Source organism: Budorcas taxicolor, chromosome 11 (genome assembly GCF_023091745.1).
Source record: "Budorcas taxicolor isolate Tak-1 chromosome 11, Takin1.1, whole genome shotgun sequence".
Classification (NCBI taxonomy): Eukaryota; Metazoa; Chordata; class Mammalia; order Artiodactyla; family Bovidae; genus Budorcas; species Budorcas taxicolor.
This window is the reverse complement of record NC_068920.1, coordinates 157,255,536-157,281,834: the sequence shown is the minus strand read 5'-3', so window position 1 is coordinate 157,281,834 and position 26,299 is coordinate 157,255,536. Positions and strand designations below refer to the sequence as shown.

At 43.4% G+C, this 26,299-nt stretch overlaps 1 protein-coding gene and 1 non-coding gene across 2 annotated transcripts in view; one reads left to right on the top strand and one right to left on the bottom strand.

The window, feature by feature from the left end:
- Nucleotides 1-26,299, bottom strand: part of GARNL3 (GTPase activating Rap/RanGAP domain like 3) — a 118,807-nt gene that overhangs the window by 79,847 nt on the left and 12,661 nt on the right. The window contains exon 2 of the mRNA XM_052649136.1: nucleotides 6,962-7,036. Coding sequence (XP_052505096.1) covers nucleotides 6,962-7,036 — 75 coding nt within the window. The remainder of the gene's footprint in view (nucleotides 1-6,961; nucleotides 7,037-26,299) is intronic.
- LOC128057140 (U6 spliceosomal RNA) lies at nucleotides 14,470-14,576 on the top strand. Its single transcript, XR_008200312.1, has one exon. It is a non-coding gene; the product is annotated as a U6 spliceosomal RNA (small nuclear RNA).

The window sequence follows — 26,299 nt, the reverse complement described above, 5'->3', positions numbered from 1 at the left end:
AAATTTTCTTGCATATTGGCAAGTATGTTTACCTTTTTTGTCTGTTTTTAACTCCATTCTGGAGTTTGCCTTTAAGTCTAGCGCCGTATGGTAAACACTTTCCTATGGTATTACTTTTACCACTACCTCATTCTAACAGCTACTAAGCATTCCATTGTATAAATGTATCATGATTTTCAAAATCATCCCTCTACTGATGGAAACTGAGGTTGTTTCCTGGTTATTTCTTTCCCATTTTAAAACAATGCTTCAACGCACATCCTAGCAGCAGAACTGCTGACCAGATGGCATATGAATTTTTTCTTTTTCTTTTCTTTTATATTTTGGCCATGCTGCATGGCATGTGGGATCCCAATTCCCCAACCAGGGATCCAATTCACACCCACTGCATTGGCAGTGCAGAGTTTTAATCACTGGACCAAAAGGGAAGTTTCAGTATATGTATCTTTAATAATTACTAATTGCCTTCCCAAAGGATTGTACTCATTTACATGTCCCCCAACAGTATGTAATCCCATGGACAGAGGAGCCTGGTAAGCTGCAGTCCACAGGGTCCCAAAAGAGTCTGACACAACTTAGTGACTGAAACAACAGCAGTATGTAAGAGAACCATTCCTGTGCTAAGGAAGATATCTGTAAAAAGCTGAAAGGCTGTCCCCCTGATTCATCATATACTAATTGCTACACACAAGTGAGCTGTAAGGGAGGTCTCCAGTGATCTACCTGAGGGTCAAATTCATTTTAATTAATAACCTGAATGAGTACGCAGATGGCAGGATAAGCACATCTGAAGGTAATACAAGATTCTCAGGGAGGTTAGCCTATTGGCTAACAGATGACAGATCAAGATGTCAAAAAAAAAAAAATTGACAATTAGCAATTATGGGACACATGAATAAGATTAAATTCAGCCTGGACAACTGTAAAATCCTACACTTAGGTACAAACACAAATTGCACAAAATGGTGGAGAAGGCCAGGTGCTCTAAAGTAGCAATTCTCTCTCTTTTTTTATCCAGTAGGAGATGGAGGCTCAGCAACCTTGAATCCTTATCTGGTAAGTGGTGGAGCTGAGGTCTGAACCCAGGTTTGTTTGACTCCAATATGTCTCCACTGCACCCTGAAGTTGTCTCACAGAGAAATAACAGCACACATGGAAAAGACTGGGGTAGGGGAGGGGGTGGGGTTAGTATAGTGTAGGTGTCTAATGAGTCCTCAGGCTTCGTGAAAAGAGGAGCGTGTGCATAGCAAGGGAGAGGAGGAGTCGGCCTCCGTGGTGGTGTGGGGCGAGCCCGGAGCTAGCTGTTCATTCCTGAGCACTTCCACCTAAAAGATCTATTAACATGCTCCTCTCATGTGTCAAGGAGCAGTGGCAAGGGTGATGATAAGTGGAACTGAGTCCACATCTTAGGAGAAAACAGCAGATGTCCTGGAATGCTGGAAAGCCTGTCATGTGGAAGAAGGCTCAGCCTTACACTACAGGCTCCAGAAACCATAAATAGAAACTCTGAGTGGAAAATACAGACGGATGGACGCTGTTCAATAGAAAGAACTTTCTAGCAATGAGAGATGCCGAAAAACAGAATGAATTTAGAGTTGTGGTGCAATGGGAAATATATATTTGGTCTTTGGTTCCTGGCACAGAGCTTCCAAAGCCCTTGGAACTTCTTGAGTAATAAACGTGACAGGGGCATCTTTTGTCCAGATGAGGCAACCCTTGGTGGGCCCCCAGCAGCTTCAGGAGGAGCTGGTGGCTCGAAAGACCAAGCTTGATCAGAAGCTTGGAACTTCCAGCCCTACCCTGCAACCGTTGGGGAGGGGAGAGGGGCTGGAAGTGAAGTGAAGTGAAGTTGCTCAGTCATGTCCAACTCTTTGCGACCTCATAAACTGTAGCGTACCAGGCTCCTCTGTCCATGGGATTTTCCAGGCACAGTACTGGAGTGGATTGCCATTTCCTTCTCTAGGGGATCTTCCCAACCCAGGGCTCGAACCCAGGTCTCCTGCATTGTAGACAGACGCTTTACCGTCTGAGCCACAACCTTCGGGGAGGGGAGAGGGGCTGGAGATCGAGTTAATCAACAATGGCCAATGATTTAATCAATCCCACCTAAGTGAGTTTCTGGGCTGGCGTGACATCAAGGCGCTGGGACGATGTGGACCCAAAGAGGGACAGGAGCTCTATGCCCCAACCCCCATCCCCTGCCCTCTGAATCTCTCCCGTTTGGCTGTTCCCAAGTTGTATCCTTTCTAATGAATGGGCATGGTAAATAAAGTGCTTTCCTGAGTTCTGAGAATCACTTCAGTGAATTACTGAACATGAGGAGGGGTGTTAAGGGAACCTCTAACTTAGTAGCCAAGTCAGACGGATGTGTGGGGACCCAATACTTGACACCGGTGTCTGAAGTGAGGGCAGCCGGTGGAACTGAGCCTGAAACCCATGAAATCTGATGCTAGCTCTGGGTTGTCAGGGTTAGAATTGAACTGAACTGTAGGAGGCTCGACTTAGTTGGTGTCGGAACTGGTTGGTATCCAAAGAGAACAAAAACCTATCAAGGAGAGATCAAGTTTCCATTCCTGGAGATAGTATATATTTAGGCAGGGACAGATGAGTAGACTGTTCACAAAGCTGTCGCACGGATTCATGCCTTGGGTTGGGGATGGGCTTAGATGAACTCTGGAGCAGGAAGGTATGGTATGGTCCATGGACTGTGCTGATCTGCCAGGAGTCTGTGATGGAGTCGACAGCAGTGGAGAGCAAGTCTTAGGGGACGCAGCCAAATAAACAAATACATATTTTTAAAAAAGAACCATTTTTTAAAAAAGAGTGAACCAGAAAGGACCACCTCTTTCCCAAAGACTTCAAGGAAGGCTGCCACTGTGCTGAGTGGAGTGTCTCTGGGGTGCTGAGACCACAAGCCAGGCTTCATGTAAACCCGCAGCTCCATTCTGTATTACTTGAGTGGCTTAAAAGTCTCGAGCTTGGAATTTAGTTTCAAGGTGTCTGGCAAAAGCAAAACCAAACCCTTCCTCTGATTCTGAGAGCGATTCTAATATGTGGTTTTTCCCCACATGGCCTGGGTTCTTTGTGAAAGTGAAAGTTGCTCAGTCGTGTCTCTTTGCAAACCCATGGGCTATACATAAGTCCATGGAATTCTCCAGGCCAGAAAACTGGAGTGGGTAGCCTTTCCCTTTTCCAGGGGATCTTCTCAACCCAGGGATCGAACCCAAGTCTCCCGCATTGAAGGCGGATTCTTTACCAGTTGTAATTCAACTCAATTCTGACACTGTCTGCCTAGAGATAGGGTTGGATCCCGCAGGTTAAGGGATCAGTCCCACAAGACTGCTTCTTATCTGGAACTTCAGATGCAAATTGCAGATCCCGGTTGTCACCTGTGCTTCGGATTAACTGGCTGTAGGTTGAAGGTTCTGATGACTCTCCCCTTGGGTTTGATTAATTTGCTAGAGCACAGACCTCAGAGAAACACTTTACTACCTAGATTGCTGGTTTATTATAAAAGAATATAACTCAGGAGCCGCCAGATGGAAGAGATGCATAGGACAAGGTATGTGGATGTGGCGGCAGGTGTGGAGCATCCATGCTCTCTGAGCATGCACCTCTTCTGGAATCTCCATGTGTTCATGCATCCACAAGCTCTCCAAATCCTGCCCTTTTGGGGTTTTATGGAGGCTGCGTCACATAGGCACAATTGATTAAATTATTAGTCATTGGTGATTCAGCTCAATCTCTAGCCCCTCTCCCCTCCTACAAGGTTGGCGTTGAACTGAAAGTTCTAACCCTCTAGTCACGTGGCTTATTCCTCTAGTGACCAGCCCCTATCCTTAGGAAACTTAGGGGCTTTCCTAAAGACATCATGATCACCCTCACTAGAAAATCCCAAGGGTTTCAGGAGCTCTGTGCCAGGAAGAAGTTCAAGGACCAAATGATATATTTCTTATTAATGAATTGCAGTATCACACGCCCTACCAAGGAGCAACTCATCCTATGCCTTCCATTATTCCTAAAAAGTCATCTTCAAGAACAACAAACAGCACACAATTAGGCAGCCAAGCACAAAGAGAAATAGTACACCATGAGCGTATGCCAGGAGAAAAATCTAACAGACAGAGGGTCATCAAAAACCTCATATGGGAGTTATCAGCCATAGATAATAAAACCACTATACTATGTTTAAAGAAATAAAAAACAAATTTGACATTAACTGAAGGGAAGAGCAAACTATAAAAAGTGACCAAAAAAACCTTAGAATAGGCAATGGTTTCTTAGATACAACACGAAAAGCGCAAGCAACAATACAAAAAATAGATGAACTAGATGTTATCAAATTAAGACACTTTTATGTTTCAAAGAATACAATCAAGAGAGTGAAAAGACAACCTACAGAATGAGAGGAAATTTTGGCAAATCATATATCTGATAAAGGCCTAGTATCCATACTGTATTGAGAACTCTTAAATTGTAATAATAAGAGGAAAATGACTCAATAGTGAAATTGCTTGTAATTTGTTCACCAGACTGAAAAACTTCAGACAGCTGTACTGAGCCTTTTAAAGCACTAACTGCTTTAACAAACTCAGAACCTGAGTCTCAGGTTCCTCCATGATATTTTATCAGGCAGGGTGCTAGCACTGTCCAGCGCTTTTAACTGAAGACCAGCTTGAGACTTTTTAAACCACCCAGGTGATACAGGATGGAGCTGCAAATTACAGGAAGGCTGGCCTGTGGTCATATAAAACCAGCCAAGGGGCTCCAACAGAACACTCATGCTCATGGCTTTGGTGGAAACAAAACGTAAGATGATAGCTGAGCCTTGGTATCGTACTTCCCACAGAAGCAATCCGAGACAGGACTATGTTTTAAACACAACAGACGACAAGGATTTATTAAATCAGTAACTCCACCAAACGGTTTCAAGGATGTTAAGTGAACCACCCAAGGCTGTACTACTGGTGAATTGTGCAGCAGGATCTGAACCCAAGCAGCCTGACTCTAGAACTACTGCTGCCCATGATCCACCATAGGTGAGTTCCAGTCCCTGACCTTGTCCTCTAGTGTGAGGCATGGCCAAGAGACAGGGCCAGGTGAGGAGTGTTTGATAACCAAAGTATGTGGCCATTTTAGGACCACACGAAGGCTCCATTTAGGTCTTTCTGGGGAGGTATGGATTTCTTCTAGACACTGGTCTTGGCAGAGGCCAAAGATGTGTTTATGTCTGATGGGGCAAGCCAGGGCAGTTTGTTCATTTCAGGCTGGGCTGAAGTTCTGTAAAATGTTGGAAGCAGAAAGATGTGCTGTGGGGTTTCTGGGACTTAAGTTCTCCAAGTAGATACTCGGTGTGGTGGCCACTAGATTTCTGAGCACTGGATAAAGAGCACTTGATGCTTCTTCTCCCGACGTAGCTCCTGGGACACCCTTGGTGGCTTGTCTTGTCTCATGAGCAGGACCACCAGGCGATGGCTGTTTCCAAGCTTCAGAAGCAAATTTCCCTGGGAGTTCTTTCTTCTCTGCAGGTCAACTGACATCATTCTGGACAAGAAGTATGTGGGCAGCTACTTGGAGGTTCAGTCCAAGTGGGGACTACCCCTTCTGCCTCCCAGCAAAGGCAAGGTACCACATCTGGGTGAAGGGCTTTGCTAAGATAAGGCAAAAGTGAAGATGAGCAACAACTTCCTGAATGCTGTGACTTTCAAGTTAAATTCATAGCCCATCACCAAAAACATGATTAAGGAGGCAGTCAGGAGGGCAAGGCTGGCCACCCAGCACTATTTATGGGATCGACAACAACCATGATTACTACTACAGCTCTCACTCACCAAACTCTTGGGCAGAGTGCTAATGGCTTTACAAGCTCAGCTCGCCGAATCCTCTCAACAATCCCAAGACTGTTTCCTTCTCCCAGATGAAGAATCTGGGCTCAGAAAGGCTGGTTACTCGCCTAGGGTCACACAACTAGGAGACGGGGGAGCTGGCATGTGAAGCCAGGCTTGCCTGATGCCAAAGCTGGGGCTGCCGAAACACTGCAGTGGGCTACCTCTCAGAAAGGCAGCAAAGAAGAAAAAGCTGGGGGGCTTAGCACTCTGCAGTTCTGGGGGTAGGCACTTAGGGATGGAGCAGACAGTGGAAGATTTATTTGTTTATGGCTGCGTTGGGTCTTTGTTGCTGAATGCGGGCTTTCTCTAGCTGCGGCAAGCAGGGGCCACTCTTCATGGCTCTACACAGGCTTCTCATTGAAGTGGCTTCTCTTGTTGCAGAGCACGGGTGGTCTCAAGTAGTTGTGGCACATGGACTTCGTTGCTCCTAGGCATGTGGGATCTTCCCAGGCCAGGGATGGAATCCAGGTCTCTAGTATTGGCGGGTGGATTCTTTACTGGACCACGAGGGGAGTTTGGCAATGGAAGTTTTAACAGAGAAAGGCCAGTGAGGCAAGGCCCTGTGGCCTATGGCACAGATGACCAGCAGAGCCCAGGAAGAGGGCTAGGGCCCAGGCAGTGGCAGACAGGGATGGTCTCCTTTCCTGCTGTCCTCTGAATAAAGATGACATTTTGTAATCACAGTCATTTTTGCCTCTCTCCTGGACCTCGACATTGCTCACGTGGCAGTGCCAAGCTGACCAGTCCAGGAAAGGGGAGGAGCTGGGGTTCTGGGGACCATTCACAAAGGATTATGTGAATTTGTCTTTGGCCCCATTCTGGCAGACCATCTTCCTGTGTCTCCCTGGCTTTATTACAGATCTTTCAAAGGGTACCCTCACCCTATTAATAACACCTTCCATATAAAGAATGATGGTACTTTCCCTTCCAGCAAAGCTCTGGAGAGCCCTACTGACCCTTCCCGGGCTCCCCTCAGGCAGGTCTTTCTTCTGTGGAAATGAGGATCACAGGCTGCTCACGGCCGTATCTCAGGTGCCATGATCAGGTGCTCAGTGATGTACAGGCCTCCTTACCTCATCTGAAGAGCCGTTTTCCACTCGAAACCTTCCGGCCCTTTGGATGGCTCCATCGGCATCACTGGAAATAAGCTGGGGAACAAAAGAGGACTCAGTTAGGAAGCTGCTTGCAACGCCCCTTCCATCTGTCTGTATCTGCCTAGAAGTAAGTCAGATCCAGCGAGAGCTGGAGGGCCCAATCTGGAAACTGACGGTCTCTTGGAAGCTGTCAGTCACGTTCTCACACAGGTGGCCCCATAGTCTTTAGGAAGCTGAAGAGTGAGGAACACCTAGCCCACGAGAGTGGACAGTAAGAGCATCAAATCTAAGTTTGAACATATTCCAACATGGAAAAGCACTGAAAGGACGCTCCCTGAAAATCAACCTTAATAAGCATCATAGGCGGACAAGTGCAGCTCACAGATGGCAAAACCGAAAGCCAAGTCTCAAGTTCATCTGCCTTCACAGGAAAGCCTAAAAAACAATTAATGGCTGGCAGAAACTCAAGGCTCTACTAATATCACAGACAGCTCTTGTGTTTCATTCAGTTCCAAACAGTTTCCAAAAGGCCAATTAGCCCTTTCCAAGGCAGGCAGACTGTATTTTAGCTCCAGCAACGTGATTCAGAAAATGAAGATCATGGCATCTGGTCCCATCACTTCATGGGAAATAGATGAGGAAACAGTGGAAACAGTGTCAGACTTCACCATCACTGCAGATGGTGACTGCAGCCATGAAATTAAAAGACGTTTACTCCTTGGAAGAAAAGTTATGACCAACCTGGATAGTATATTCAAAAGCAGAGACATTACTTTGCTGACTAAAGTCCGTCTAGTCAAGGCTATGGTTTGTTCTGTGGTCATGTATGGATGTGAGAGTTGGACTGTGAAGAAGGCTGAGCGCCGAAGAATTGATGCTTTTGAACTGTGGTGTTGGAGAAGACTCTTGAGGGTCCCTTGGACTGCAAGGAGATCTAACCAGTGCATTCTGATCAGCCCTGGGATTTCTTTGGAAGGAATGATGCTAAAGCTGAAGCTCCAGTACTTTGGCCACCTCATGTAAAGAGCTGACTCATTGGAAAAGACTCTGATGCTGGGAGGGATTGGGGGCAGGAGAAGAAGGGGATGACCGAGGATGAGATGGCTGGATGGCATCACGGACTCAATGGACGTGAGTCTGAGTGAACTCCGGGAGATGGTGATGGACAGGGAGGCCTGGTGTGCTGCGATTCATGGGGTCGCAAAGAGTCGGACACGACTGAGCAACTGAACTGAACTGAACTGAACGTGATTCTAGCTATTAGTCTTCATTCAAGGAGCTCGAAGCCAGAAAGAGATGTGCTTGTGTTCAGTCGCTTCAGTCCTGTCCTACTCTTTGTGACCCCATGGACTGTATCCCATCAGACTCCTCGGTCCATGGGATTTTCTCCAGGCAAGGATACTGGAGTGGGTTGCCATGCCCTCCTCCAGGGGATTTTTCCCAACTAAGGCTAGAACCTGCGTCTCCTGTGTCTCCTGCATTGCAGGCAGAGTCTTTACCACTGAGTCATAGGGGAAGCCCAGGAGTTAAGAGGAAATCAGGCCTTGGGCATCAGTCCACAAATCACTGACTCAAGATTTAACTTACTTTCTCCTAAACTGTCTGAATTTCTCAGTAGCAACTTGGGAGAATGACATGTCTTTTTTTCAACTTTTAAAATCTGCCCACAAATTTGCAACAAAGATCTGCCAACGATTTCCATATCCCAGACCCATTAGAACATGCTTGCCCAGAGGGGCACTTCTCACCACTCTAATGCAAGACTCACTCAGTGAAAAGATACAAGGTTTCTTAAGAATGATTATCTCATATTCTAACTTGTATTTAAGAGACATGAAGATGTGAAAATACATGGAAAAATTTCACTTATTTTCAAGGAAACCTGTTTGAAAATGACTGATAAACTTTTCCCATGATAAATACAAAAATAATAGAATATACTATTTACTGAGAGCTTCTATGTACCATATATTCCTCTGGCCTTAATATTTGAGTCTCATAAAACAATACAAAGTAGATTCTGTCATTATTCTCATTTGTGAGTGAGGAAGCTGAGGCAGAGGAAGGTTAAAATAACTAGGCAAGATTACATTTAGTCTGTGGTACTCCAGTACTCTTGCCTGGCAAATCCCATGGACAGAGGAGCCTGGTGGGCTGCAGTCCATGGGGTCGCTAGGAGTCGGACACGACTGAGCAACTTCACTTTCACTTTTCACTTTCATGCATTGGAGAAGGAAATGGCAACCCACTCCAGTATTCTTGCCTGGAGAATCCCAGGGACGGGGGAGCCTGGTGGGCTGCCATCTCTGGGGTCGCACAGAGTCGGACACGACTGAAGTGACTTAGCAGCAGCAGCAGGCAGGCAATGTGAACACAGGCAGTCAGATTCCAGAAGTCTGTTCTCCCCTGACCTCTACCCTACTTAACCATCTTCCATGGAATGTCCATAATAAGGTACAGTTTTTATACCTAACCTATATCCTGCAAAATAACTTTAAAAACAAACATGAAGAAGATTTATGTATATGTTTAGCTTTGATGTCATCTGATCATTACACTGTTGATAAACTGAAAATGGGCAATAGAGGCTTTGTAGTAAAGAATTTAATTTGCCCAGAGAGAGGTCTGGGGGTTTCCCTGGTGGTCCAGTGGTTAAGAATCTACCTTCCAATGCAGAAGACTCAGGTCTGATCCCTGCTTGGGGAACTAAGATCCCACATGCTGCGAGGCAACTAAGCCCAGGTGCTGCAAAGTACAGATCTGCGCACCCAGGAATCCAAGGGCTAAAACTAGACAGAGAAGCCCATATGCCACAACGAAAGATTCCGCATGCTGCAATGAAGATCCCATGTGCTGCAGCTAAGGCCCAACATAGCCAGATAAATAAATACTTTTTTTTAAAAAAAGAGAGCGACACCTTTGTTCTGACCTTTATTCTCGGCTCCTGGGAGGTGATCTCTAAGCCCTGGTAATGTCCTACATGAGTCTGTTTCCCTGGCGACTACTGAGCCACACGGGAAAGTATGGTGGGGTGGGTCTCTCGGTGTCAGATCCACCTCTGGATACCAAGACTGAGGTGGGCTTCCCTGGCTGTCACTACTCCACGTGTACATCACACATGGTTGCCAGGAGGCGGTGATGCTGACCGTGACACCATGGGAGAGGACAGCTGGAAGACCTGCATTTGGAACTCTCCAGGCTCTGTCCCATGTGTTTGTTTCCTTGGCTGATTTTAATCTTTTGCTGTAATAAACAGTAAGTGAGCTTAACAGCTTTCTGTACATTCTGAGGTCACATATGGATTTGGCAAGAGAAAGTGAAAGTCGCTCAGTCATGTCCGACTCTTTGCAACCCCATGGACTATACAGTCCATGGAATTCTCCAGGGCAGAATACTGGAGTGGGTAGCCTTTCCCTTCTCCAGGGGATCTTCTCGAACCCAGGTCTCCTGCATTGTGGGTGGATTTTTTACCAGCTGAGCCACAAGGGAAGCCCTGGCAAGAGAAGAGAGCCGCAATCAATTACTAACATCTGCCATTGGTGTATGAAGAGAGAGGGTGACACACACATCCTTGCATTAGAGGTTGGTAGACATACTCCTCACTCTAGCAGCGAGTCTCATCAGGGACTCAGAGGCTTGGGAGAAGGGCTGATCATCATTCACTGATTCACTCATTCATTCACATAACAAATGTAAAGAGTGGTGGACTATATTCCAGACACTGCCAGGCACAGGCTATGATGACCTTTTCCTTGGCTGAGATTAGAACAAGAAGCTTATTGCTCATCTTGACTGAAAGGTTCAAGAAGAAGAAAGGGAGGAAATATTTAATGATTTGATGGTTAGAAAGAATTCAGCTCTCTCTAAACAATCTTCACAAAATTCTCGAAGACCCTGAACTTCCGCCTCCATCTAACATGTTTAACGCTATCATCGTCACTCTCCCTACCACCAACCATCTCCATAAGCTTGCTGTCATCTCTCCCTTGGGTGACTGCAACCACCTCCTAACTGGCCTGAATAGCCCCTAGCATCACTTTTCTCCAACCAAACTTCACACCAAAGAGCAGGGATTTTGGCATCTATAAATCTGATTGCCCCGTGATCCCAGCTCCATCCTGGCAGTCCCTTCCTTCTCACCAGAGGATGAACATACATGGGAACCCCTCACTTAGAAGGTCTTCCTCTACCACCTTCCCCTCGTGAACTCTTATCATTCAATTCCACCACAGTCCCCACTTCTCAGACCCCTTCCCTGACCTCAATGCCTGCGAAAATGCCCCCAGTAAGGCTCAGAGGGGTGCTCAGGGTCCTGGTTGACGTTCTTTTGTGCCATTACCAGATTCATGCCTGTCTCTCCTCACTCCCTCTGAGAAACTCAGGAAGACTATTTTCTCACCACTGTATCCCCAGAGCTATGCTCATTGCCTGGCACAGTACTGATACTAAATATTTATTACACAGGAACCCCATCAATAGATGAACGCCAAATCCTATGGAAATGACCAAAGGGATAGAAGACTGGTGGCAAGATTACCTCCAACCCCGGAAACCAAAGCAAGTTCGTTACTCACATAAGCGATTTCAAAGAGATTCTACCCAGTCTGTCATGAAAGAAAGACCAAAGGGAAGGACAGACCAAATCACCGTGTGCAAGGGAAAGGCAGCCTGAGTAGCAACAGTCCAGCTCGGCAGGTTGGACTGCTGCTGCTGAGCTCACACTGCCAAGGCTTATCTGCCCTGAGGGCAGGTGTTCGGGCAGCAGGTGGGAAGGGGACCTACCAGTCCCACTGGGAAAGTGACTCTCGCTGGCACATGGAATGGCAGCCCCAGAGCTCCCCTGCCCTGCCACCCACCCCCCACCTCACATCGGGCTCAGGCAGTTGGCTAAAAAAAGCTGAGGGTGCCGCGGAGGCTGGTGCGGATGGGGACTGGTCCAGCAGCTGACATGAAAGGGAACAGTGCTCTAGTGAATGAGAGGTTGAAAAAAATAACACTGCAGGGGAAAAATAAATCCATTTAATATGACAGAAAAACTGTTTCTCTCAGTAGTTATCCTTCTATTACTCCTCATAAGCCTCTGATCCAGACAATTAAAACTTAAAAATCTATAAACTCTTCCATTTGTTGGAAGGAGATTGGACTTGGGAATGACACAACATCAACCAGAACCCATCTAAATGTCCAATACTGCACAACCACGGCGCCTCCCCCTAGTCTCTCCACGAGGCACAGAGTCCTGGCTGCCACCAAAATCCATTCTCACCATCTTCCACAGTAACGGAATTGTAGCCAGACACACAGCTAGACTACATTTCCCTCAAGGTGGCCATTTGACTTCATCTCCCCACTTGGAGGAGGGTCAAAGTCTCAGAGGCATGCAGGAATCCCAGCCCTTTAGAGAAGGAGTGCTCCCTGCCATGTGCTCTTTCCCTCTCCATGGTTAAACCTCAGTGGTGAAACCAGAGAGACCTCCAACCACACTGAAGACAGAGGGTTCATTCCAAGCCTGACTATGTGGGGCAGAGGCATCTGACAACTTAAAATGCCTGGCTGGATGTGACAGATAAATATGCTTGTTTTAAACTGCATTTTGACATTCTAAACCAGCAAGGAACAACAAAGAAAAAAATAATTAAACCTATGACAAGTCCATAATTTAAAATGTGGAAACTGATCTGAGGTATATGAGCACATGTTCTAGAAAATATATTTACTACAAAAAGCAAAGGAAATTTGAGGCCATAGCTAATTGTAATAATTTGGGAAGATATTTGATCTATGAATATGAAACGATCTGTGATCAGCTTTCAGATGTAAAGCACGGTTTCTGAATATGGAAATGGAAACCACATCTCACAGGGACTACAGTGAATTCAAAATTAGACACTGAGAAGAAAATGCCCTCCCAAAAGCAAATTAGAATATCAGTTTGAGATAAACAGAGAAAAATGACTAGCAAAAGCACAGAGAACATACCTGGGAGGAAAATGCAAGGAATAATGGACTCAGGTGTTATTAAGATGGTCTTTGGGTAGACAATGCAAGACCAACTAAATCATTCCCTAGACCAACTACTCTCTGGTGGTCCCTTACGAGTGAGCTAGACCACAACTAGAGAATGCCTTTATTTGCTGCAGAACAGCCTGAGAGGTTCAGAAACAAAGCAGAGGGCAGGCAGTCTGAGGTCTCGCCCCTCCGAGGCCAGCAGAGAGGAGGGAGCTGGCCAGTCTCCTCACACAGGAATATATCTGGCTCTTTGTTATTCTTTGGGAGAAAGGTCCAAAAAGGACATTCCCAAGCATTCTCTGACCTTTGCAAGTGCTCTGCTGACCAGTTCAGTGACCAGTAAGATGTTGTTTATTGGATCAATCCAGACCTGCACTCCTGAAGGATGGAATGAGGTAGAGGGGTAAAATAAGGACGTGGATAACAAGGAGAAAGAAACTCCTTCTAGAGGTCATTAGAGAGAACAGCACAGACACTACAATAAATATCAGTGGGTTACTCTCCCCTGGTAAAGGGAAAAAGACTCAAGGGTTGGGAATACAAATGAAACCCAATTCGCTGGGAGAAGTAACAAAATGGAACAACACAATAAATACAATAAGACAATAAATCGTGAAAACGAAAGGCAAAGTAATAAGTATTCATGGTAAGTTGGGAGGAAAATGGTGACAGAATAATAAAATCAGAAGGTAGAACTTAGGAGAAAAGTATCAAATTTTAAAAGTAATGGTACATGGGTAAAGAGATCTACTCACTCCCAAAATATAATAATTATAGACCTTTATTCTAAGATAAAACTATTATAAATAGATGGAGTTTCTAAAATTGTAATTATAATAGGGGATTTAGTATATTTTTCTCTGATAGGTCAAAGCAAAACTAGTAAGAAATTACAGAGAAATCAAACAATAAAATCAATAAGCATGATTTAGTAGACATATACAGAATTTATCAAGGTACAAACAGAAAATACATACTTTTTAAGGCCATCTATTAAAGCTGTAAAAACTGACCAAATACTGGATAGAAAACAAGCATGAATAAATTCGACAAAAGAAACTGTACAGATGATTTTTTAGTACAGTGCAACTAAATGAGAAATTAGTGTCAAAAGGATACGGAAAGGAAATTTTAAAGCATACATCTGAAAAAACTCTTGGGTCAAGTAGGAAAACTAAGATTGGACACTATGCAGACATCAACAATAAGAACAGAACCTATCAAAACAGATAATGGGAGAGATGTTGTATTTACAGGAAAATTCGTATTTCTAAATGATTTCATTATTAAACAAGAAAGAATAAAAACAATAAACTAAAGCATTAACTTCTAGAAGATACAAAAAGAACAATGAGATACACCCAGGGAAAACAAGGGCAAGGAATCAATAAAAGATCAGAGCAGAAATTATAGATTTAGAAAGACAGTAGAATCAATAAACACATCAGGCCAGGAAGCCTGATCCTGAAAAGCAAAGAGTGCTCACTTTGGGAGCACATATACTAAAACTGGAACAGTACAGAGAAGATGAGCATGGCCCCTGAGCAAGGATGACATGCAAATTTGTGAAGCATTCCATATCTTTATAAATTAAGACTTTGTGATTAACAGATACACACTACTGTACATAAAACAGAGAAACAACAAACATTTACTGTATAGCACAGGGAACTATATTCAGAATCTTATAATAATCTATAATGGAAAATAATATGAAAATATATATATACATAAATATATATATACATAAAATGTTAGGTCTATGAATCAAAGCAAATTGGAAGCGGTGAAACAGGAGATGGCAAGAGTGAACATCAACATTTTAGGAATCAGTGAACTAAAATAGACTGCAATGTGTGAATTTAACTCAGATGACCATAATGTCTACTACTATGGGCAAGAATCCCTTAGAAGAAATGGGGTAGCCATTATAGTCAACAAAAGAGTCCAAAATGCAGTACTTGGATGTAATCTCAAAAATGACAGGATGATCTCTGCTTGTTTTCAAGGCAAACCATTCAATATCACAGTTATCCAAGTCTGTGCCCCGACCAGTAATCCTGGAGAAGCTGAAGTTGAACGTTTCTATGAAGACCTACAAGATCTAGAACTAACACCCAAAAAAGATGTTCTCTTTGTTATAGGGGACTGGAAAGCAAAAGTAGGAAGTCAAGAGATATCTGGAGTAACAGGCAAATTTGGCCTCAGAGTACAAAACGAAGCAGGTCAAAGGCTAACAGAGTTTTGCCAAGAGAACAAACTGGTCATAGCAAACACCCTCTTCCAACAACACAAGAGATGACTCTACACATGGACATCAATATATGGTCAATATAGAAATCAGACTGATTATATTCTTTGCAGCCAAAGATGGAGAAGCTCTATATAGTCAGCAAAAAAAAAAAAAACAAGACCAGAAGCTGACTGTGGCTCAGATCATGAACTCCTTATTGCCAAATTCAGACTTAAACTGAAGAAAGTAGAGAAAATCACTAGACCAATCAGGTATGACCTAAATCAAATCCCTTATGATTATACAGTGGAAATGAGAAATAGATTTAAGGGACTAGATCTGATAGACAGAGTGCCTGAAGAACTATGGATGGAGGTTCATGACACTGTACAGGAGGCAGTGATCAATTCCATCACCAAGAAAAAGAAATGCAAAAAAGGCAAGATGGTTGTCTGACGAGGCCTTACAAATAGCTGAGAAAAGAAGAGAAGGTAAAGGCAAAGGAGAAAAGGAAAGATATACCCATTTGAATGCAGAGTTCCAAAGAATAGCAAGGAGAGATAAGAAAGCCTTCCTTAGTGATCAATGCAAAAAAATAGAGGAAAACAACAGAATGGGAAAGATTAGAGATCTCTTCAAGAAAATTAGAAATGTCAAGGGAATATTTCATGTAAAGATGAGCACAATAAAGGACAGAAATGGTATGGACCTAACAGAAGCAGAAATCAAGAAGAGGTGGCAAGAATACACAGAAGAACAGTACAAAAATGATCTTCAGTACCCAGATGACCACTCACCATTCTAGAGCCAGACATCCTAGAATGCGAAGTTCAGTGGGCCTTAGGAAGCATCACTATGAACAAAGCTAATGGAGGTGATGGAATTCCAGTTGAGCTATTTCAGATCCTGAAAGGTGATGCTGTGAAAGTGCTGCACTCAGTATGCCAGCAAATCTGCAAAACTCAGCAGTGGCCACAGGACTAGAAAAGGTCAGTTTTCATTCCAATCCCAAAGAAAGGCAATGCCAAAGAATGCTCAAACTACCACACATTTGAACTCATCTCACACACTAGCAAAGTAATGCTCAGAATTCTTCAAGCCAGGCTTCAACAGTACATGAACTGTGAACTTCCAGATGTTCAGGCTGGATTTGGAAAAGGCAGAGGAACCAGAGATCAAATTGCCAACATCCGCTGGATCATCGAAAAAGCAAGAGAGTTCTGGAAAAACATTTACTGCTTTATTGACTATGCCAAAGCCTTTGACTGTGTGGATCATAACAAACTGTTGAAAATTCTGAAAGAGATGGGAATACCAGACCACCTGACCTGCCTCTTGAGAAATCTGTATGCAGGTCAGGAAGCAACAGTTAGGACTGGACATGGAACAACAAACTGACTCCAAATGGGGAAAAGAGTACGTCAAAGCTGTATATTGTCACCCTGCTTATTAACTTACATGCAGAGTACATCAGGCAAAATGCCAGGCTGGATGAATCACAAGCTGGAATCAAGATTACCGGGAGAAATATAAAAAACCTCAGATATGCAGATGACACCACCCTTATGGCAGAAAGCAAAGAAGAACTAAAGGACTTCTTGATGAAAGTGAAAGAGAAGAGTGAAAATTTGGCTTAAAACTCAACATTCAGAAAAGTAAGATCATAGCATCCAGTCCATCACTTCATGGTAAATAGATGGGGAAACAGTGAGAGACTTTTATTTTTTTTTTGGCTCCAAAATCACTGCAGATGGTGACTGCAGCCATGAAATTAAAAGATGCTTGCTCCTTGGAAGAAAAGCTATGATCAACTTAGACAGAATATTAAAAAGCAAAGACATTATTTACCAACAAAGGTCCCTCTAGTCAAAGCTATGGTTTTTCCAGTGGTCATGTACAGATGTGAGAGTTGGACTATAAAGAAAGCTGAGTGCCAAAGAATTGATGCTTTTGAACTGTGGTGTTAGAGAAGACTCTTGAGAGTCCCTTGGACTGTAGGGGATACAACTAGTCAATCCTAAAGGAAATCAATCCTGAATATTCATTGGAAGGACTAATGTTGAAGCTGAAATTCCAATACTTTAGCCACCTGATGCAAAGAACCAGCTCATTGGAAAAGACCCTGATGCTGGGAATGATTGAAGGCGGGAGGAGAAGGGGACAACAGAGGATGAGGTGGTTGGATGGCATCACCGACTCGATGGACATGAGTTTGAGTAGGCTCCAGGAGTTGGTGATGGACAGGGAAGCCTGGTGTGCTGCAGTCCATGGGGTCATAAATAGTTGGATATGACTGATCGACTGAACTGAATACACATAACTGAATCACTCTGCTGTATACCTGAAACTAACACAATATGTAAATCAACTATATTTCAATAAAGTAAAAAGCAAAGAAAAACACAAATATATGGATTGATAATAAATAAAATTGCTAAAAAGAAAAGAGATTTTTTTAAAGATGTGAGAGAATATCATATGAGACTATGCAAATATTATCAAAAACTTCAGTGAAATGGAAAATTTCTAGGAAAATATACATAATGAAGATTATTTTAAAAAGAGAAAGAAACCTGAATATACTAGTAACTGTAGAACTGAAGAGGTTGTCAGACCACTGCCCCAAAGAGGCAGCCCTGGCTCAGAGAGTCTTTGAGGAGGGGAAGGGTCTTGTCCTCACCTACCAGCCATACCCTCACTCACAGTAATGCAGTTTCCCTAGAGAAGAAGCAAATAGCTGAGTTCTTTTCTATTTGTTTTGGTACACAAGTTCAGGGAAATGTATTAACATACATATATACTTTTTTTTTTAATGCGGACTATTTTTTTGAATGTTTTACAATACTGTTTCTGTTTTGGTTTGTTTGTTGATTTTTTTTTTTTTTTTTTTTGGCCACAAGATGTGAAGTCATTGCTCTCTGACCAGGGATTGAACCCTCACCCCCTGTGTTGGAAGGTGAAGTCTTAACCACTAGACGGTCAGGGAAGTCCCCTAACAAATATTCAACATCAGTAATGTTAAGAAGAAAAGACAAGCTCTTTATGTTATTTTACTTTATTTTGTCTAACATCTCTAATCTGGTCATACACCACATACACCAAAGGCTCAGTGCTGGGGAGCACTGAGCCTGAGAGAGAAAGGGGAAAAAGCAAATCAAATCATCAGTTAGGCTCTGCCCAGCCCTGCAAGGGATTCCTTTAGACATCCTGAACTGGCCAGTACTGGGCCACTAGCCCCATCTAGATCTAATTTTAAATTAATTGAGATAAAGTAAAAACCACCAAACTCCTCTGTGGCACTGTCCAAATTTCAAGTGCTCAGTAGTCCCAGGTGGTGGCTACACTGGACAGAGCAAATGACAAATTTCCACAGTCATGGAAAGTTCTAATGGACAGGACTGTGTGACATGCTGGACCTTGATGCAACTCTGGGTGACCAAGATCAATTCAGTTTCTCAGGCTGAATCACCTCCAGCTACTTGAGTACACTAAAAAATGGTGGAAATTCATGTAATTTAGTATCTGCAGTAGAGGCTTTGTTCCAATCTCAGCCAAATTGATTCATTGAACACTAAACAGTGTTTAATGTCTTACATGTTTTATTTCTGGAAAAAAGTAATCTCCAAGCGCTTATAACCATCTGTATGACTGAACGAATTAACGTAAAAAAAAAAAAAACAGGAAGAATAAAGTGGTATTCATAAAGTACTATAAATAAAAGTATTATTAGCTTAATATTAGAGGCAGTTAGATGAGAATATTTCCTAAATTAATACAAATACATGAATTTTCAGAAACATAAGGCTCTTCTCCTCTCCACTGAATTGCTTTGTTTATTTGGGCTGATGTCTGTTTCTACACCTACAGAAGTGCTAGGATTCCCTGTGATTTCTGCTTATCACACCCTGGTACTTGACATTCAGGTATATATAAGTCACAGAAACAGTATTTTAATCTATGGAAAGATCTTTTAACCGTTATGTAAGTTACATCTTTAAAAATAAGATTTCAGATTTCTATCCCCCATTGCCAACTCCTTTCTTTGACACGAGTGGTTACAAGTGTAGGTTTTAGCACCCAACTTATCAGGTTCAGTTCCACATTTACTAGCTGCGTGACCTTGGGCAAATCACTTGATTTTTCCTCTCTAAGTTTCATTTTCCTTATTTCTAAAATGAGGACAAAAAATAAAATAAAATGAAGACAATGACTGTAGCCACTTGTAGGTTTGGGGAGAGAATTCAATAATATAAAACATGGAATGATCCTAGAATAGTGTCTGGACATAGGATGTGTTCAATCATGTTATAACGACATGTATTTTAATAACAGTATGGTAATGATTAATATAAAAGGCCCTAATTATTGCTAGTATGATTAAAACATTTCAATGAGGCATTTAAACTCTTGGAAAGTCTGTTTAAATTTTTGTCGCTCTTCCAACATTATTGAGAACCTATTTCCCCAGGCCTGTACTAACTGCTGGATTCATAAAGACAAATGCAACATGATCTGTACCCTAGAGGAACATAGAGCCTAGTGGGAGAGACAGACACACACGAATAAACAGATAAATCACACACAACCTGGTTAAATGCCACAGTACAGAAGAAAGTACGGGGCACAGGGGGAGGTCAGATGCTGCAGAGACAACTCTGCCTAGGGGAGCTGAAGGTCTTGTTGTTATTATGCAATTTATTTATTTATTTTTAAAATATTTACTTATTTATTTGCTAGGCTATGACGGGTTTTAGTTGTGGCACTCAGAATCTTTTCAGTTTTGGCATGCAAACACCTAGCTGTGGCATATGGCATCTAGTTCCCTGATCAGGGACAGAACTGGGCCCCTTGCATTGGGAGCACAGTCTTAACCACTGGACCACCAGGGAAGTCCTCAGTTCAGTTCAGTTCAGTCGCTCAGTCGTGTCCGACTCTTTGCGACCCCATGAATCGCAGCACGCCAGGCCTCCCTGTCCACCACCAACTCCCGGAGTTCACTCAGACTCACGTCCATCGAGTCAGTGATACCATCCAGCCATCTCATCCTCTGTCGTCCCCGTCTCCTCCTGTCCCCAGTCCCTCCCAGCATCAGAGTCTTTTCCAATGAGTCAACTCTTCGCATGAGGTGGCCAAAGTACTGGAGTTTCAGCTTTAGCATCATTCCTTCCAAAGAAATCCCAGGGCTGATCTCCTTCAGAATGGACTGGTTGGATCTCCTTGCAGTCCAAGGGACTCTCAAGAGTCTTCTCCAACACCACAGTTCAAAAGCATCAATTCTTCAGCGCTCAGCCTTCTTCACAGTCCAACTCCCACATCCATACATGACCACAGGAAAAACCGTAGCCTTGACTAGATGGACCTTAGTCGGCAAAGTAATGTCTCTGCTTTTGAATATGCTATCTAGGTTGGTCATAACTTTTCTTCCAAGGAGTAAACGTCTTTTAATTTCATGGCTGCAATCACCATCTGCAGTGATTTTGGAGCCCCCCAAAATAAAGTCTGACACTGTTTCCACTGTTTCCTCATCTATTTTCCACGAAGTGATGGGACCAGATGCATGATCTTCGTTTTCTGAATGTTGAGCTTTAAGCCAACTTTTTCACTCTCCACTTTCACTTTCATCAAGATGCTTTTTAGTTCCTCTTCACTTTCTGCCATAAGGGTGGTGTCATCTGCATATCTGAGGTTATTGATATTTCTCCCGGCAATCTTGATTCCAGCTTGTGTTTCTTCCAGTCCAGCGTTTCTCATGATGTACTCTGCATAGAAGTTAAATAAGCAGGGTGACAATATACAGCTTTGACGTACTCCTTTTCCTATTTGGAACCAGTCTGTTGTTTCATGTCCAGTACTAACTGCTGCTTCCTGACCTGCATACAGATTTCTCAAGAGGCAGGTTAGGTGGTCTGGTATTCCCATCTCTTGAAGAATTTTCCATGGTTTATTGTGATCCACACAGTCAAAGGCTTTGGCATAGTCAATAAAGCAGAAATAGATGTTTTTCTGGAACTCTCTTGCTTTTTCCATGATCCAGTGGATGTTGGCAATTTGATCTCTGGTTCCTCTGCCTTTTCTAAAACCAGCTTGAACATCAGGAAGTTCACGGTTCATGTATTGCTGAAGCCAGGCTTGGAGAATTTTGAGCATTGGTGGCACAGAGGTTAAAGCATCTGCCTCCAATGCGGGAGACCTAGGTTCGATCCCTGGGTTGGGAAGATCCCCTGGAGAAGGAAATGGCAATCCACTCCAGTATTCTTGCCTGGAGAATCCCATGCATGGAGAAGCCTAGTAGGTTACAGTCCACAGGGTTGCAAAGAGTTGGACACGACTGAGCGACTTCACCTTACTAGCATGTGAGATGAGTGCAATTGTGCGGTAGTTTGAGCATTCTTTGGCATTGCCTTTCTTTGGGATTGGAACGAAAACTGACCTTTTCCAGTCCTGTGGCCACTGCTGAGTTTTCCAAATTTGCTGGCATATTGAGTGCAGCACTTTCACAGCATCATCTTTCAGGATTTGAAACAGCTCAACTGGAGTTCCATCACCTCCACTAGCTTTGTTTGTAGTGATGCTTTCCAAGGCCCACTTGACTTCACATTCCAGGATGTCTGGCTCTAGATTAGTGATCACACCATCGTGATTATCTGGGTCGTGAAGATCTTTTTTGTACAGTTCTTTTGTGTATTCTTGCCACCTCTTCTTAATATCTTCTCCTTCTGTTAGGTCCATAGCATTTCTGTCCTTTATCGAGCCCATCTTTGCATGAAATGTTCCCTTGGTATCTCTAATTTTCTTGAAGAGATCTCTAGTCATTCCCATTCTGTTGTTTTCCTCTATTTCTTGGCATTGATCACTGAAGAAGGCTTTCTTATCTCTTCTTGCTATTCTCTGGAACACTGCATTCAGATGCTTCTATCTTTCCTTTTCTCCTTTGCTTTTCGCCTCTCTTCTTTTCACAGCTATTTGTAAGGGAAGTCCTACTATAATGCAACTTATTCTAGAAGATGTATAGGACCTTTAAGAAATGATTTCCAACATAAGCAGATTTTAAAAACTACCAATACTGGTCAAGCAGACCATCTGCATATGCAAATCAGACATGTATACACACACACACACACACACACACACACACACACATCTGACTTAGAAATACTCAGAAGGGAAGAAAGAGATTCAAAATGTCTGCATCAAAAAAAGGTGGGGAGATGATGCCTGAACATGGGTGGAAGGAGCCATCCCCTGACTGGATCCCTTCTCCTGGTGACTCTTGGTCACTTCCACTGCCTGCAGGAACAGGTCAGAGGGGATGTTCTCTTCCTCCCACTCTTTCCTTCATCCTATTATGCCTGTGCAAAGGGGTGGGAAAAAGACTTGGGAGGTTGGGTAGCTAGAGTGCTGAGCACCAGGGTGCATGTCAGAGTACCCAAATCGGTTAGAAGAGTCTCCAACAAGGATGATAAACGTTGGCTGGGTCCAGCAGGGTCCTGGATTTGGGCTCAGACTTATCATCCACATCTCTGGCCACCATCCTCAGCAAACTCTACATCCATCACAGTGATCTCTCTGATGTCTTGAGCTCACACCCTTCTGCTTTCTCAAATCTAACGACCTCACTTGATTTCATGACTGCCATCCATTCCCAAGACCCCAAACCCATTCTCACCCACACTAGTAGAGTGTTGTCATCATAATACCTGACGTAGAACCCACTCGGGCTCTTTCTGGTACACATGCTAGCTGGGGATCTGTGGTTAATCGCGTCAACACTGCATTTACAAACCCCTGAGTCAAATCCCAGCTCTCAATCACCCCCTACTAAGTAAACTCACTCTCTCCTTCTGTGTCCAAAGAATCAAGTTTCCATGTGGCTAGGACTATGACAAGCTCATGCTCCTTGACCATGGCTAGATCCTCACGACCACTCTCCAGTTCTTTTACCCATTTCTTTTTTACTTCCCATTATATCTCCCATCTTGGTCCTAACTTATCAATCACCAAGTCATCACTCTGGAAACACATTTCCTTCTAAGCAGTGACTTTTCCACCTATTCTATTGAGAAATCTGAGGTAAGTCAGCACGAGTATTCTACTCTAACCTTTGATCTCGAAGTATATCTATCCATCTTGGCTTCTTCATTAAAATAATATCTGACTAGCAGTCTCTGATACTCAAATTCCCAGTAAAATATTTGGGAAGATTCAGCACAAAAGATGACAATTCATGAATGTGAGACTGATTTCCCAACCTATGGCCAGAATATCACGACATTTTCTACCTATTCTATGGCCAATGGAGAAGAACAGGGAAACCTATTTGGACACTGACTGTTGGCTGAAACAGAACAAATCTGTGGTCATCACAGAAAGCTGGACGGCAATTTATTTTCTCTCCCCCATTTCCTTTGGGCTAAGAAACCCTGGGTCTATATAATCAGTAACAATAAAACACTGGGAATCATCTTTTTACTGCATGAGCACTGCATTTTAAGGTAGCCCTAGCCACTCCAGCACCTCTTTTTTCTCTCCAAGAAAACATTGGGTAAGATGGGGGCAGGGAGAGAGACAAAGTCTATGTTAGAAAATGCAGCCTTGGGACATCCCTGGTGGTCCAGTGGATAAGAATCTGCACTCCAAATGCAGGGGGCCAAGTTCCATCCCTGGTCAGGGAACTAGATCCCACATGCCACAGCTAAAGGTCCCGTGTGCTGCAGCTGATGATCAAAGATCTTGAGTACTGCAACTAAGACACAGTGCAAACAAGTAAAAAGATAAAAAGATAGAAAATGCAGTCTTCATAAGTGAAGGGCCATAGGCAGGGAGAGAGGCCCTGGTAGCAGAGCACCCTGGGGCACACAGTTTTGTCAATATGCCAAGCAAGTGGTCAGACCAAAGTGTGGTTGGGTATGGGGGGATTCCACCTTTGTAATCTCCAACCGATTCTTTACACAGAGGGTGTCTTCTCAAGGTTATGTAAAGAGCTAGGCAAACATTAATATTCCTCTTCCAACCAGACTGCTACCCATAGCCCTTTAAGTCCTGGCTATATTTATAAAAGACGCTTGCTCCTTGGAAGAAAAGTTATGACCAACCTAGATAGCATATTGAAAAGCAGAGACATTACTTTGCCAACAAAGGTCTGTCTAGTCAAGGCTACGGTTTTTCCAGTGGTCATGTATGGATGTGAGAACTGGACTGTGAAGAAGGCTGAGTACCGAAGAATTGATGCTTTTGAACTGTGGTGTTGGAGAAGACTCTTGAGAGTCCCTTGGACTGCAAGGAGATCCAACCAGTCCATTCTGAAGGAGATCAGCCCTGGGATTTCTTTGGAGGGAATGACGCTGAAGCTGAATCTCTAGTACTTTGGCCACCTCATGCGAAGAGTTGACTCATTGGAAAAGACTCTGATGCTGGGAGGGATTGGGGGCAGGAGGAGAAGGGGACGACAAAGGATGAGGTGGCTGGATGGCATCACTGACTCGATAGATGTGAGTCTGAGTGAACTCTGGGAGTTGGTGATGGACAGGGAGGCCTGGCATGCTGCGATTCATGGGGTTGCAAAGGGTCAGACACGACTGAGCGACTGAACTGAACTGAACAGAACTGATATGTATAAATTCTAGAGCCACCAGTTCAGAGAAGCAAAAAAGCCAAGCATGGAGGACATCCTCTCCCTTTCCAGCAGAGCTTTACTAGAGAAACACCAACCAGACCCTGGATAGTGATCAGGGAGCTTTGCATAACCACCAGCCATCCAGATGTTTGGTTCAGAGAAGCTGCGGTACCCAAAAGGACAACGAGAGCTCAGGGTCAGTTGTACATTTTGTATGTTGACAATAAAAGGTCTGAATAACTCTTTGTGTTTGTCTCAAGATTCTGTATTATAAACAGGAAAAAAAATCACAAACATGGGAGTTATTTAAAGTAATGCTACATATGATCCTGAAAACTGAAAAAAAGAAGCACATCATTTTTTACTATGAAACCAAAATAAAAGATTTAAAAAGCAGCTGTTGTCCTCAATAAGACAGAGGACAATTTTTACAATAAGTGGGTAAAGCTTGTGGAAGTGGGCAAGATAAATGGACCAAAAATGCAAATATAGGATTAAAAAATGTAGGATTAAAATTAAAAATCCTCATCAGAGGAGGAAAATGAAATGTTTATTGTACAAAACAGAGACAGTAATATCATTTGAGATGCCTTCCCAGAATGAAGAGGAACAAAATATAAAATAATGAGAAAGAAAAGGCAGTGACAGAGGACAGAGAAAAAGACCTTCCTTACTATTTCAAGAGGGAAAATGAGCAATAATCAAATATACATCTGAAGAAACTATTCATCCATGACATAAGACCTGGGTTGAAGAATCACAAAGATGCAAGATTTTAGGCAAAATTGCTGAGAAGAGAAAGACATAGAGAAACTATGGGAAACATTTTAAAAATAAAAGAAGAAAGTCTGAGAAAGATCAAGATAGGAAAAGTTACCAAGAAAGAAAATAAACTAAACTGTCACAGGCTTCTTTCTGAACACTAAAAGGCAGAAAGGAACTGTTCTGGCTTGAATGGTGTTCCCTGTGCTCCCACCCCAATCCCCGTCCCCCACCCCAAACACCTTTGCATCCACCCGGAATCTCAGAATGTGCCCTTATTTGCAAAGAGGGTCTTTGCAGATGTAGTTAGATAAGTTAAGATGAGTTCACTGGATTAGGGTGGGACTGAAGTCCAATGGCTGGTGTCTCTCTCTCTGTTTTTTAATTAATTAATTTGGTTGCTCCAGGTCTTAGCTGTAGCATGTGAGATCTAGTTCCTTGACCAGAGACTGAACCCATACCCTCTGCATTGGGAGCTCGGAGTCTTAACCACTGGATCACCAGGGAAGCCCCAGCTGGTGTCTTTATAAGAGAAAAGAGGGTGATGCAGATACAGAAACGCAGGCTAGGAGGCCATGTGGTGCAGAAGCAGAAACTGACGCAGCTACAAGGCAAGGATGTCAGGGATTACTGGCAACCCCTGAAGCTGGAGGAGGCGAGGGACGGTTTTCCCTCGAACCTTCAGAGGGAGTGTAGCCCT